At 41.7% G+C, this 13,403-nt stretch overlaps 2 protein-coding genes and 1 long non-coding RNA gene across 6 annotated transcripts in view; 1 reads left to right on the forward strand and 2 right to left on the reverse strand.

The window, feature by feature from the left end:
* Positions 1-1,420, reverse strand: part of folr (folate receptor) — a 6,513-nt gene extending 5,093 nt beyond the window's left edge. Inside the window, exon 1 of the mRNA XM_042062966.1 lies at positions 1,253-1,420. The gene's annotated coding sequence lies outside the window, so the exon portion shown is untranslated. The remainder of the gene's footprint in view (positions 1-1,252) is intronic.
* Positions 1,421-2,755: 1,335 nt separating this feature from the next.
* On the reverse strand, positions 2,756-6,269 carry LOC121683361. Its single transcript, XR_006022758.1, has 2 exons — positions 6,044-6,269; positions 2,756-3,265 (listed from the first exon to the last, which is right to left on the reverse strand). It is a non-coding gene; the product is annotated as an uncharacterized LOC121683361 (long non-coding RNA).
* On the forward strand, positions 5,591-12,126 carry anapc15 (anaphase promoting complex subunit 15). 4 transcript variants are annotated; one of them, XM_042062973.1, is made up of 5 exons: positions 5,591-5,677; positions 6,265-6,395; positions 10,965-11,024; positions 11,542-11,679; positions 11,886-12,125. In XM_042062973.1, exons 2-5 carry the CDS (start codon positions 6,276-6,278, stop codon positions 11,931-11,933), a joined length of 366 nt encoding a protein of 121 aa, XP_041918907.1. In that variant the 5' UTR covers positions 5,591-5,677; positions 6,265-6,275; the 3' UTR covers positions 11,934-12,125. The 4 variants fall into 4 exon arrangements, with proteins under 4 accessions (XP_041918907.1, XP_041918905.1, XP_041918908.1 ...); XM_042062971.1 differs by having other exon boundaries at positions 5,663-5,747; XM_042062974.1 differs by lacking the exon at positions 5,591-5,677 and adding an exon at positions 5,799-5,817 and having other exon boundaries at positions 11,886-12,126.
* The last annotated feature ends 1,277 nt before the right edge of the window (positions 12,127-13,403 follow it).

Raw genomic sequence — 13,403 nt, forward strand, 5'->3', positions numbered from 1 at the left:
TTAAATGTTTATAACCCGTATCATATGCTGATGTGCTGTTTAGTTAGTTTAAACCAACAGGCTGATGTTGTGGGGAACAGTGTTAGATTAGGCCCCAGGCCCCTGTATATAGGGATACTCCAGATGAGGCTATTTACAACGTTTCTTACAGCATCATCATGTCAATCATCATTGCCTTGTTCCTGAACGCCCCATGCTGCCAGTTCAGGAGCAATGCACCTGTTGTCTAAAGTTATTCATTAGCCTTCAGGTAACTATTGGCTAATGAGGTCTGCCTATTTCCCATCTTAATGGTTCAAAGTTCACATATTCCCCCATCGTTATATATTTTCACATGCAAATATGCAAAATACAGTTAGCTGTCTTGTTCACGTTAATGACACTGGGAAAAATATGCTTCTAGCTGCATTAATGTAGGTTATACAAGGTTTTTTTTTAACAGAATTTGAATTCTACAAAGAGACAGCACCATAAATGACACAGATATTTCACATTCAGAAAGAAAGTCACATTTAAAACAACTTATCAAAATACTTCATAACTAAAACACACACCAAGACATCACTTAGCACTAAAATCATCACATGCCGTATTTTTTGATAACAATGGACATTCAACCATTACATTACATTACATTACATTACATTTGGCTGACGCTTTTTTTTCTTAGAGTTTCATCTAGGCCACCTGTGACGCCCATAGACATCTCTGCTCCCCGACTCACATCACTATATTCCAGCTGACATTTCGGACGCACATATCTGCGCTCGCGCATAGAGACTAGCCTACTTTCGCTTTCAATAAATGTCAATAAATAAAAAATAAAAGCAATAGTTTGTTTTTCTACAACATGCGCCTAAAGATACGCATTCCCCCTTGGGGATCTACAATGACATCAGCGCCTCTACGGAAATAAATGGACGGATATCTGTTGTAGCGAGTTTAGCCCCGTGCACATCCCTGGGGAAACGGATCATGAAATGGAAGGGAATGTATTGTAGCGATGTCGCAGAGTAGAAAGTAGATCATTGCTGCAAAATGTAACAGAGTAAAAAAACAAAAAATGCACTGCCTATTGATTCTACTTCTGTAGCGTACAGATACATGGAAAATGATTTGTACTTCGTTACATTCCACCACTGACACACACACACACACACACGCACACACACATTCACACACACACACACGCACACACACACACACACACACACACACACACACACTGATGTCAAAAATCAAACGTATTCACCTGTCAAGTGTCCACAGCGATAACTCCGAGCTTGGCTACCTCGCCTTTTCCACTGTCATCAATGACAAAGTCTGAGACAAAGACAAGGACAAAGTCTGCAGGCCTGTGGAGCACGGCGTGTGTGTGCGTGTGTGTGCGTGTGTGTGTGCGGCAGAAAGAGGGAGAGTACGCCACCATGGTGTGTTATATACCGGTGAGAAGGGGTCTCTACTTCCCTGTCATGTCATTAGTGTTATAGCCACGCCCCTGTGACGGCTTTGTGCAGATAGAGGTACACACACACACACACACACACTCACACACTCTCACTCACACACACATGCACACACACATTCTCTCTCTCTCACACACACACACATGCACACACACTCTCTCTCTCACACACACAGACACACTCCCCAGTACAGCGTTTACTATGCTTTACCAGTACACACTTAAAACGAACTTGTGTTCTTAACACATCTCAGTGTCCAGATAGGAACATCCTTTTTTTATTTGTTACATGATATGTGTTGAAAATAACACAACTTGCTCTGAAAACAACTCAACTAGCGTTGTTTTTTTAACACATCTCTGTGTCCAGATAGGGACAACACATTCCTTTTAAGAGTGTGTTTAAGAGACTTTGTGTGTGTGTGTGTGTGAGAGAGCGAGAGAGTGTGTGTGTGAGAGAGAGAGAGAGAGTGTGTGTGTGTGTGTGTGTCTGTGTGTGTGTTGGGTGATGAGGCATGCAGGATTGCCAGATAAGAAAGGTTGAGATGACCTGAGTGGTCAGTGGATCACGGGACTGCAGTTACGCTTAACTGCTGGTTTATCTTTACACACGTTAAACACACACACACACACACACACACACACACATGTTAAAACAAGCTGCTGCTGTCACACACACACACACACACACACACACACATGTTAAACACACACACACATGTTAAAACAAGCTGCTGCTGTCACACACACACACATGTTAAAACAAGCTGCTGCTGTCACACACACACACACATGCATATACACACGTACACACACATGCACATGCACACACACACATGCACACACACACACACGCGCACACATGCACACACACACACATGCACACACACACACACACACACACACATGCACACACACACACACACACACACACGCACGCACACGCGCACATGCACACACACACACACTGGGATGCCCAATCAGTGGTGATTATGACTGAATGGATGCTGAGGTACACATGATACATAGGTATCCTGCAACTTAAAAAGCCTCAGGTTCAAAACTCAAGGTCAGTTGCACAATTCATATTTCTTTCATTTGTGTGTGTGTGTGTGTGTGTGAGAACGTGAGCCTGTGCTGAATTACAGGTCTATGGTCTCTCTCATTCAAGCTTTTTCTCTGTTTCTCTCTCTTTCTTACTCTCTCTTGGGTTTTGTCTCAGTCCTTCCTTCCCTCCTGTGTTTCTCGATATAGTGTAAAAAATGACAAAGTGACATTAGACATCAAAAATCAAATCAAATCGAACTTTATTGTCATTTTGTTCATACCAGGGTAACAACAAGACAAGATTCTCTGAGATCAAGTTCAAGATCTAGATTTTTTCACACCTCATACATTAATTCAATTCATACATTAATTCATTAATTCCTTCTTTCATTCCCCATGCTAACAGCTAGAATGAAACAAGTGTAGGTATAAATAAATATAGTATTCTCTGATAAAATACATAAAGTGCAACAGATGTTAAAAAGTGTGTTGTGTGTGTGGATGTAGAGTGGCAGCTTGTGGCAGGAAGCAGTTTAGCAGCCTGGTGGTGGAGGATCTTCTGCTGCGCTAGCGCCCCTGGTGGTGGAGGATCTTCTGCTGCGCTAGCGCCCCTGGTGGTGGAGGATCTTCTGCTGCGCTAGCGCCCCTGGTGGTGGAGGATCTTCTGCTGCGCTGCTGTGGCAGGAAGCAGTTTAGCAGCCTGGTGGTGGAGGGTCCGTGTAACACTTATCTCTTATCAACACTTTCAATTTTCTAAACACAAACAGACATTTGGAAAAACAGAAAAATGGTTTCAAATATCCAATGTTTCATTTCATTCCGCCTTGACAAATTAAAAAAAATAGATATTTAAAAGTTTTTCCAATTGTCTGTTTTTATTCAGAGGATCAGGAATTTAGAAAATTACAAAAGAAATTATCCCTCCTATCTGTACAAATTGATATAAGCTGGGTTAGTACATACTGGTGGGCTATAAAAAGGTTTTTGTTAGCAAGGTGTCACACAAGAAACATGTCATGATGGGTAAAAGCAAAGAGCTCTCCCAAAATCTTTGCAACCTTATTGTTGCAAAACATATTAATGGAACTGGTTACAGATGCACTTCAAAACTTCAGAATCATCCAGCAAGCAGTATTGGAGCCATTATCTGCAAGTGGAAGGAACATCACTGCATCATCAACTGGCCATGCACAGGATCTCCTCACAAGATTTCTGACCAGGAAGTCAGAAGGATAGTCAGAAGAGTAGCCTAAGAGCCAAGGACCAGAAAGATTTGGAGGCAGCAGGTACAATTGTTACAGAGAAAATCATAGGTAATGCACTCCACCGCCATGGCCTCTATGCACGCTCATCCCGCATGACTCTATTGCTGAAGAAAAACATGTCAAAACTCGTTGAAAGTTTGCTACACAACATTTGAACAATCCTGTGAAATACTGAGAGAATGCATTCTGGTTAAAAATTTAACTTTTCGGATGTCATACTACACACCATATTTGGAGGAGAAATGGCACTGTGCATCACCCTAAAAATACCCTACCAACAGTGAGGTTTGGAGGTGGTGGCATCATGGTGTGGGCTGTTTTTCATCTCATGGTACTAGCAGACTTCATACAGTTGAAGGAATGATGAATGGAGTCATTTTGTTCCGGAAGAATCTTTACATCCACCAGGATGATGAGGATGAGACATGGCTAGACCTTCCAGCAGGACAATGATCCAAACCATTCAGCAAACAAAATACTCAATTGGTTTCAGAGAAAGGAAATCAAGGCCCTGACTTTAATTCAATTGAACAGTTTTGGAAGTTAACTAAAGATCAGGATTCACAACAGGGACCCCTGAAATCTTCAATATTAAAGGACTATCTGTTTAAAAGAATGGGCCAAACTCACACCAGAATACTGTGACTGATTAGTTTCATCATACAGGAAATGCCTTAAAGCTGTCATTACGAATAAAGGCTTTTCCACAAAGTATTTAAGAAATTTCAGCAGGCGTGTTCAATACTTTTTTCCTGTGTCATTCCACTTTATTGCACATAACTCTACCTATGGACTTTAATGTTTGGATTTTTTTTATATGGGTGGATTATCTGAGTTAATACTAATGTCTGGTGAAAATTTCATGCGAATAGCCTCACTGGAAGAATACTTACTGAAAAAAATGTTGACGTGTTCAATACTTATTTTCCCCGCTGTATCTGTGGGATGTGCCCTCATTGAACACAGGCCATCTAACCCTGCCTCATGGTTTTGTATTTCTCTCTGTCTCGAAAATGTGGGCTATCTTTCAAAATCTGTTTTGTGTAGTACTAGAGTTTTAGAATATATTTTCCAAAGTTTGTGAAAAAAACATTTATGGTATATTTTCCATTAACACAAACTAAAGTAGGCTATTATATGCGCCGATGCAAAGCAATATCAGTCAGTGCTACTTGATGGATTTATTACACTCAGTCTGTTGTGAAGTAAATCAACAATCTTGTCCTTCTGCGGTCTCTAAAAGATTAAACATGCCTATTTTTTTCCACCACTTGCGCTGTCTTTCTGGGGTTATGCATTAATAAAAATCCTCACACAGATTGTTTAGGGCCATGTAGCCTACGAGCAGCCTATAGAACAATATTCATATGGAGCAGCACATAGATATAGGCTACAGGGTTCCCACGGGTCATGGAATTTCTGGAATATCGTGGAATTTTGGAAAGTCTATTTTTGGTGCAAAGTCATGGAATATCAGGGAATTTTGTTGTAGCAGCTTAAAATGTAGGCCAACTTACCAAAATATATTAATACAAATATATTTCCACTCAAAATTGATGTTTATCTGGTTATTAGCTTTACTGCCTGCTTGAGTAGGTCAACTTTGTCCAGCTCTAAAAAAGTAGGCTAAACGATTTTTGAACGCTACGTGGCTACTCTGAAATCATTTGTCGGTATAGGGCCTACCAATTATAATATAGTAGGCTACGTCATGGAAATTCAGGTTTTGTTGTCAGGGAAAAGTCATGGAATTTTACATTTGATTTAGAGAGGGAACCCTGGATATAGAACAATACTCATATGGAGCAACCGGTCATGATGAAGAGAAAGTCCGCGTGAAAATAGGACAAGGTTGACAGGGGGTTAGGAACTAAAGGAGGCGACGCTTGTATTCACTACGGTATGTTTATAACTAGGCACAGGTTTCCGCTGAATTTGTAAATTTAAAAACACGTCTTGCGGGACATTTTGTAAGTGTTGCATCCTTTTAACGAAACTAACAACGTATTGCAAGTAATTTTACTGTCTGCCTTAGAACAAGTCAAGTGTCGATCTGTTCTGTAATCTTAAGCTTATTTATGTGCCAAAATACCAGTACCAAAAAAATCTGTGAACCACAGCCAAGTTAGGCTAACGTTAGTCAACGTTACTGAAGTGTGCAGCAGTTAACAGTAAAGTTGTCTGCTTGGTTATGGGCGTTGGCATAGCCTATAAGGGTTCAGGAATTTGCTACTGTACTGCATCCGAACGTAATGTCAACGTTTACCTTGTTGTCTTGAAGTGTTAACGTTGCCAGCCTACGGTTCCAGTGCAAGTAGTAAGCCTACGTTGATGACTAAATGGATGCTCGCCACGTTAGGTTTGCGTTCTTGCCTACTGTTGTAAGATAAGTGAGTTAGGTAGGGTATGTATCTCTGTGAGTGCGTGTTTGACTAGCTGAAATGTAGCGATTGACTGTAACGCGGTGTGCACTGTGATCACTTGTAGTTCCGCCGAAGATGTCCACTCTCTTCCCCTCACTCTTCCCGCGGATGACGGAGTCGCTGTGGTTCAACCTGGACCGGCCCTGCGTGGACGAGACGGAGCTGCAGCAGCAGGAGCAGCAGCACCAGACATGGGTATCTCGAGTCCACACACACACACCAGACACAGGCATGGGTATCCTGATTCCACACACACACACACTATAATAGAATGGGTAGCTCAATGCAGAATCAGTAGCCAAGGCCTTCTCGTTCTAGACTTCCGGTTGCAAGCACTCTGCGGCTAGACTTTTAACTAAGACTAAGAAGAGAGAACACATCACCCCTGTGTTGGCTGAACTGCACTGGCTCCCTATTTCCTATAGAATTGATTTTAAGGTTATGTTAATTACTTACAAAGCTCTGAATGGCATAGCACCTTCATATATCTCTGAGCTTTTAATATCTTATCAACCACAAAGGAAACTTAGATCATCCCATTCTAATCTTTTAATCGTACCCAAAGTGCTCCACAAACAAAGTGGAGAAGCTGCGTTTATCCATTATGCCCCCAAACTATGGAACACCCTGCCTCTGTACATCAAGCAGGCGAGTTCAGTAAATATTTTTTAAAAAGATCTGAAAACATACCTGTACAGGAAAGCTTTTAGTTAACTCATCTTATCCTGTAGACTACATTTTCAGATTATTCTACATCTGCTACTATTGGAGGGCGCAGCCAGCCAGAAGCAGATGGGCTCCCCCTATTAAGTCAGGTTCTGCTCAAGGTTTCTTCCTGGAATATGGGAGTTTTTCCTTGCCACAGTTGCCATATGGCGTGCTTGTGGGGGGTAAGAGGGTTAAGGCTGCCAGTCTTATGACGTCATTTTCTATATTTTTGATATGTTGCTGAGTAGATCATAAACAGCAAAGAAAAGTGATTGATAATGACTGACTGACTATTATTGTGTTACATGCTTCAAATGTAAAGCACTTTGAGCTGCATTCTGTGTATGAAAGGTGCTATACAAATAAAGCTTATTATTATTATTATTATTATTATTATTATTATTATACAAATAAAGCTTATTATCGTTCTGATGGAGACAGCGCTGAAGAATCAGATGCGGAGACGGTATGTAAACTTTGTGAAGGGATCAGAGGTTAGGTGTCTGAGGCTAAAAGGGAGAGAAGTCACTGCCGAACATACTTTACATTTATTAATTTAGCAGACACTTTTTTCCAAAGCGACTTACATATACAAGGGACTTTGTCCCTGGAGCAACTCGGGGTTAAGTGCCTTGCCCAAGGGCACAACGGTGGAAGCAGGGAATTGAACTGACAACTTTTCTGGCTGTTTCATGCTAGCCGAGCTCCTTAACCACTAGGGGTGTGCATTGGCACTGCCCTCACAATTCGATTCGATTATGATTCCCCAGGTAACGATTCGATTCAATTCGATTCTACGATGCATTGCAATGCATCAAAATTCTACTGCACACAACAAGGCAAATTTTGAGGTCATGAGGCAATACAAGCAGTCAGATATTGAACAGATTTTATTGGCTGATTTTAAACCTGAAAAAGAAAACATAAATCACTGGTTTCAGTGCTTTGAGTGAGAAATGTTTCTCTTCTCTCTGCTTTAGATTAAATAGAGCAATAACAGCCAACTTTTTCCAGCAGTGACCATAAGTGTTATTTTGCACACAGTAAAATAGCAGCTCTGAGACAGGGCACTTCCTGAACTCCTGTGCAATCATTAATCAGTAATCACAGTCACACTATTGAACAACCACCTTGGCACCCAGCAATAAAAACATTCAGTGCACACCAGGCTTGGAATTTAACCATTTTAGGGGCAAGGCCACTTGGCCTTCAGTTGGGCATATTTGATGGGGGGCACAAAGGCCAAAGTTAACTATACAGCAGTAGGCTATAAAAATGATCAGTTGTATTTAGCCGATTCACAGCAGTAGACCTGCATCACTGTATAAAAACATTACAAAAAAATGAAACATGGCATATTACATAGAACTGTAAATCATCTGATCATCTAATATTTAGATATCTAGGCTATATTTAACATTTATTTTATATTTGGCCTGTTATGAAATCATGTATTGAACAATTTAAGCACAGCTCAGTTTTAAGAAACTCAAATAGCATAGAGATGCATGCTTAGCGCCATTTTGTGATCATTAAGGCCACTTTCACAAACTTTTAGTCAGCTGTCCTCTGATTTATCGATATCTAGGCGATATTTGTAACATTTATTTTGTATTTGGCCCATTATGAAATCATGTAGAATAATTTAAACACATTGTAAAACTTTGCCCAAATTTAGAGACATCCATGCATGTCGAAATTTGCTGCAAATTTAAAACTGGATTACTCTGGAACGGCTAGTATAAGTATATATAAGTATATATACTTTTTTGATCCCGTGAGGGACAGCACAAACAGCACACAGTGAGGTGAAGCACACACTAATCCCGGCGCAGTGAGCTGCCTGCTACAATGGCGGCGCTCGGGGAGCAGTGAGGGGTTAGGTGCCTTGCTCAAGGGCACTTCAGCCACGGCCCACTGGTTGGGGCTCGAACCGGCAACCCTCCGGTTACAAGTCCAGAGTGCTGAGTAGTACAATGTCTGTGTGATGAGTAGGCTCGTTCGCGAGTAGTTCCACTGAGATGGGTGACTTCTTCTCAGTGCTTGATTTCAGTGTGCAGCATCTCGCTACAGGCTGCGCATGTCATTACAACGTTGCTCCGGAAATGCCCCCAGAAGTAATTGAAACTTCACAACTTTATTGTCCACTCAAGGCCAGAAAATAAACAGTGACATAATCGATTATGGCACGTTGCCGCATCGATGCTGAATCGTGCATGCCCGCATTGCAATGCATCGCCGAATCGATTATTGTTGACACCACTATTAACCACTACCACAACCCCGGTGTAATGTAATGTCTCACACTGTGTAGGTGTCTTGCTTTATTGCAATGAACACATTAAAGAACACATAACTGCTCCAGCCCTGCAGCAGGCCCAGAACGTAACAGAACGACTTCCTGAATAGTTTGGACTATATCCCCAGAACGTAAGAGAGCGACTTCCTGAATAGTTTGGACTATATCCCCAGGGGGTCCGCGCCGCCACGTCTCACCTGTGTGGCCGGCGTTACACACAACGCGATCACTACTGTGATTGGCTACATCACGTTACGCTTCAGGACTCCTACTGTGATTGGCTACATTACGTTACACTTCAGGACTCCTAGTGTGATTGGCTACATTATGTTACGCTTCAGGACTCCTACTGTGATTGGCTACATTGTTACGCTTCTGGACTCCTACTGTGATTGGCTACATTACGTTGCGCCACAGAACTCCTAGTGTGATTGGCTACATTACGTTATGCTTCAGGACTCCTGGGTGAACGGCACTTCTGCTACACTCTGAGCAGGTCTTAGCGCTTGTGAAACAGCCCTAGGAAGTTGCTGTTCGGGTAGGAACACTTTTGACAAAATATATGCAAAAAGATAATGCATACGACAACTCCAGACAAAAAGAGAGCCTTTCACAAAGGCAGAATTAAGACATCCAAGATAAGTGATAAAGCGAGGTATGACATAGCGTTGTCTGGTCATCCTAGCTCAACTCGTTTCACTAATGCCAATCCAGGATGAGTAGGAGCGATTATGTCAAGCCAGGTGTAAGTAATTCAGGATATGTGTGTGTTCTTGTTTCTGCTCCAAAGTGCCCACGGTTGGAATAAAAAAGACGCGGAAAATAGCGTCATTCACACAAAGTGAACAACCGCTTTTGATATAGACTAACAATGAAGTAAAGTTGTCCTTTTTGGAATAGGGAATCATGGCTATTTCTGTAAAACAGCAGGAGGAGGCGTGGTAGACCAACTAAATGCAAATGTACATATGAACCCACATGCTTCCTTGTCTCGGCACGCAACGTCATTAAGAGCGCTTGCCACTGCAAAGATGCACATAGTATGATATACCTTAATATTATAGTTGAAAATACCTTCCAAAACTTGCCCTCCACTTCCAATCAACTACAGTAGGCTATTTATCAAACGTCTATCAACAAAAGAAGCAGACAACGAGTACCTAGGCCTATGTTAGTAGGCAGACAATCTGTTTTGTTTTGCGAGGAAATGCATTTAGCGAATAGTATATAAATGGAATAAAGCTCCTTAAAAATGAGCACGGAGGTCTGATTTGAATGACCGCTAGCTGAGCCAATAAGACAACATAATTACCATTAGAATTAACTTAGCTTGGCTGTTAGCCTGGTTGGGACCAGGCTAGGTGCAGAGAATAAATCCCCATGGTAACTTATGTGCCATCTCTTTTGTGAAACCAAGTCAAGGATAAATTCATCCAGGATAACCAAAAAATCCCAGCTTAATCCCTTATCTAGGTTTTGTGAAATACCTCTCAGGTCCCCCTACAGTCATACACAGACCACAGTCATTATGTCAACAATCAGTAAACAACACAGTATGAAATCAGTAAACAGCATTCACTCCATATTTGTCCACAGACACACGCAGACACACACACATCTACCCCAGACATGGGTAGCCCAACTCCACACACACACACATCTACCCCAGGCATGGGTAGCCCAACACACAAACACGTCTTCTCTCCCTGCTGTCTGGTCTGTGATCTGACTCCAATCTCCACTGCTTTGCCACTCAGCTCCAGAGCATTGCTGAGAAAGACAATAACCTGATGCCCATCGGAAAGCCCATCTTTGAGGCAAGTGTCTATGAGTGTTGTGGTTCCTGTCGTGTCCATGTTGGGCTGCTCTGTGTTGTGGTTCCTGTCGTGTCCATCTGCCTGTGTGTTTTGTTGTGTTGTATCGTGTCCTGCAGTTTGTTTGTTGTGTTGACAGGGGTGTTCTGTTGACGCTTGTATATGGCCTGTTGTTTTTAAAGTGACTGTGCTGTCATTATTGATTATTTATGCTGTGGTGTTGTGTAAATGCTTGTGTTGTTGTGCCAACTCATTTCTCTTTTTTATTTTGTTTCTATGTTCTGCTGACTGTTGTCCTGAGTTGTTGTGTGTGTGTGTGTGTTGTGCAGTAATATGTAGAATTTTTAATGTTGAGGTGTCTTGTGTTAGCTTGGTTGTGCTAGCTCTTATCATGCCTTGTCTTATGTTGTTGCACTAGCTCTTATCATGCCTTGTCTTGTGTTGTTGTGTTAGCTCTTATCATGCCTTGTCTTGTGTTGTTGTGTTAGCTCTTTATCATGCCTTGTCTTGTTGTGGTCAGACATTTGATGAGGAGGAAGAGGATGATGATGAGGATGAGGAAGACAGTGAGGAGGACTCGGAGGATGAAGAGGACATGCAGGACATGGACGAGATGAACGACTACAACGAGTCCCCCGATGATGGAGAGATCCATGAGGTGAGAGCAGTACTGCAAGGCATGCTGGGGGATGTAGTTCCTTCACCACTCTCATTGTGAAGGAAGTACTCGCTGTTTGAGAGGCGAAATAAAAACAGTTTCCCTCTTCTGGTATTCTCGCTCCCTATAAGTGCGTTTTTGCATGATTTGGCCTCTTTGGTTTAACTACCCTGTGTGTGTGTGTGTGTGTGTGTGTGCTCATACAGGTGGACATGGAGGCAGCGGAGCAGGACCAGGACCAGTGGATGATCTAGACCAGAGTAATCTACCTGCTGATCTAGACCAGAGTAATCTACCTGCTGACCTAGACCAGAGTAATCAGAGAGTGATTACAGTAGTCTCTCTCTCTCTCTCTCTCTCTCTCTCTCTCTCTGTGTCTCTCTGTGTGTGTGTGTGTGTGTGTGTGTACAGACTCTGTGAGTGAAATGCTATTTTGTTGTCTTACCAGAGAAATGTGCCTCTGGACAATGCATTATTTATATTTGTAAATAAAACTTTTTGTTTAAAAGTTTTGTGTGTGTGTGTGTGTGTGTGTGTGTGTGTGTGTGTGTGTGTGGCAAAGCCAGCAGCTTTCCATAGACATTTAATGAGGCAGCATATTTCTGTGGAGGTCAAAACCAGATGTCACTGGCTGTAATACAGCTAATTCAGTGCATCATACTACCATCTAGTGGTCATGATAAGCCGTGACTACAATCCAAGGTAAAGACTTCCGTTGGCTCATTAGTCAGGTAGAACTTTGTGGAATTTGGGCTTAAGTGTGACATAAGGTGCTAATGCAATTGTTTTGCATAAATCGATAGGTAAGGGGGTGTAGACTCAGAATAAATTGATAGGTAAGGGGGTGTAGACTCAGAATAAATTGATAGGTAAGGGGGTGTAGACTCAGAATAAATTGATAGGTAAGGGGGTGTAGACTCAGAATAAATTGATAGGTAAGGGGGTGTCCTTTCAGAATCTGACAGGTGCCGCTCCAGCACCCTTGAGCATATTCTTTAAAATGGCATCAGCTGCCACACCCCTTTTTAATCATATAAAATCTAAATAGACATTAACATATAAACCCATCATGTATGGTATCAAATTAAAGCTCTTTTCATACAGCTTTGTCGATAAAAAAGTAGAAAATTAGGTTCCTTTTTGCTGCATAATAGCTTATACCTCTAAATCGTGTCATGTTTGGTATTAAATTAAATACATTATGGAACTGCCATGTAGCTTAATACAATAAAAACAGACACCACAGTCCAGGATTGATACAAACTAGTCTGAGTTATGAGGTACTTGCCAGTTAATCAGCACATTACATAACTATAACAGTCCTTGAATTTGCCCCCTTAATTACAGAGTTGATTACAGGAGGAGAGGACAGAATCAAGAAAAAAAATTCTTCCAGTATTCTATATATTCCAGCAAGGAATGAGATGTATCATTTGGAATTACAACAACAAATATAATTTATGTAAATCAGTTTTATAGCCCAAGTATACTTGCATATACAAGAAATTTGGTCTCTGCATTTATCCCATCCATGAATTAGTGAACACACAGTGAGGTGAAGCACACACTAGTGTTCACTTGCTACAGTGGCGCTCGGGGAGCAGTGAGGGGTCAGGTGCCTTGCTCAAGGGCACTACGTTGCTAGGTTACGGGGACGCTGGCGAGACACGCCGCTCCGTCTGGCATCATGTTTTTGTTTGTTTTTATGTAATGTTCGTAATTTT

The sequence above is a fragment of the Alosa sapidissima genome, chromosome 15, assembly GCF_018492685.1.
Source record: "Alosa sapidissima isolate fAloSap1 chromosome 15, fAloSap1.pri, whole genome shotgun sequence".
In the NCBI taxonomy this organism is placed as follows: domain Eukaryota; kingdom Metazoa; phylum Chordata; class Actinopteri; order Clupeiformes; family Clupeidae; genus Alosa; species Alosa sapidissima.

Bases quoted from the DNA above. Each gene is read 5' to 3' on its own strand.
- anapc15 (XM_042062973.1), top strand. From the start codon at position 6,276: ATGTCCACTCTCTTCCCCTCACTCTTCCCGCGGATGACGGAGTCGCTG. The intron at 6,396-10,964 runs GTATCTCGAGTC...TTTGCCACTCAG, and splicing joins AGCAGCAGCACCAGACATGG to CTCCAGAGCATTGCTGAGAA. The intron at 11,025-11,541 runs GCAAGTGTCTAT...TGTTGTGGTCAG, and splicing joins TCGGAAAGCCCATCTTTGAG to ACATTTGATGAGGAGGAAGA.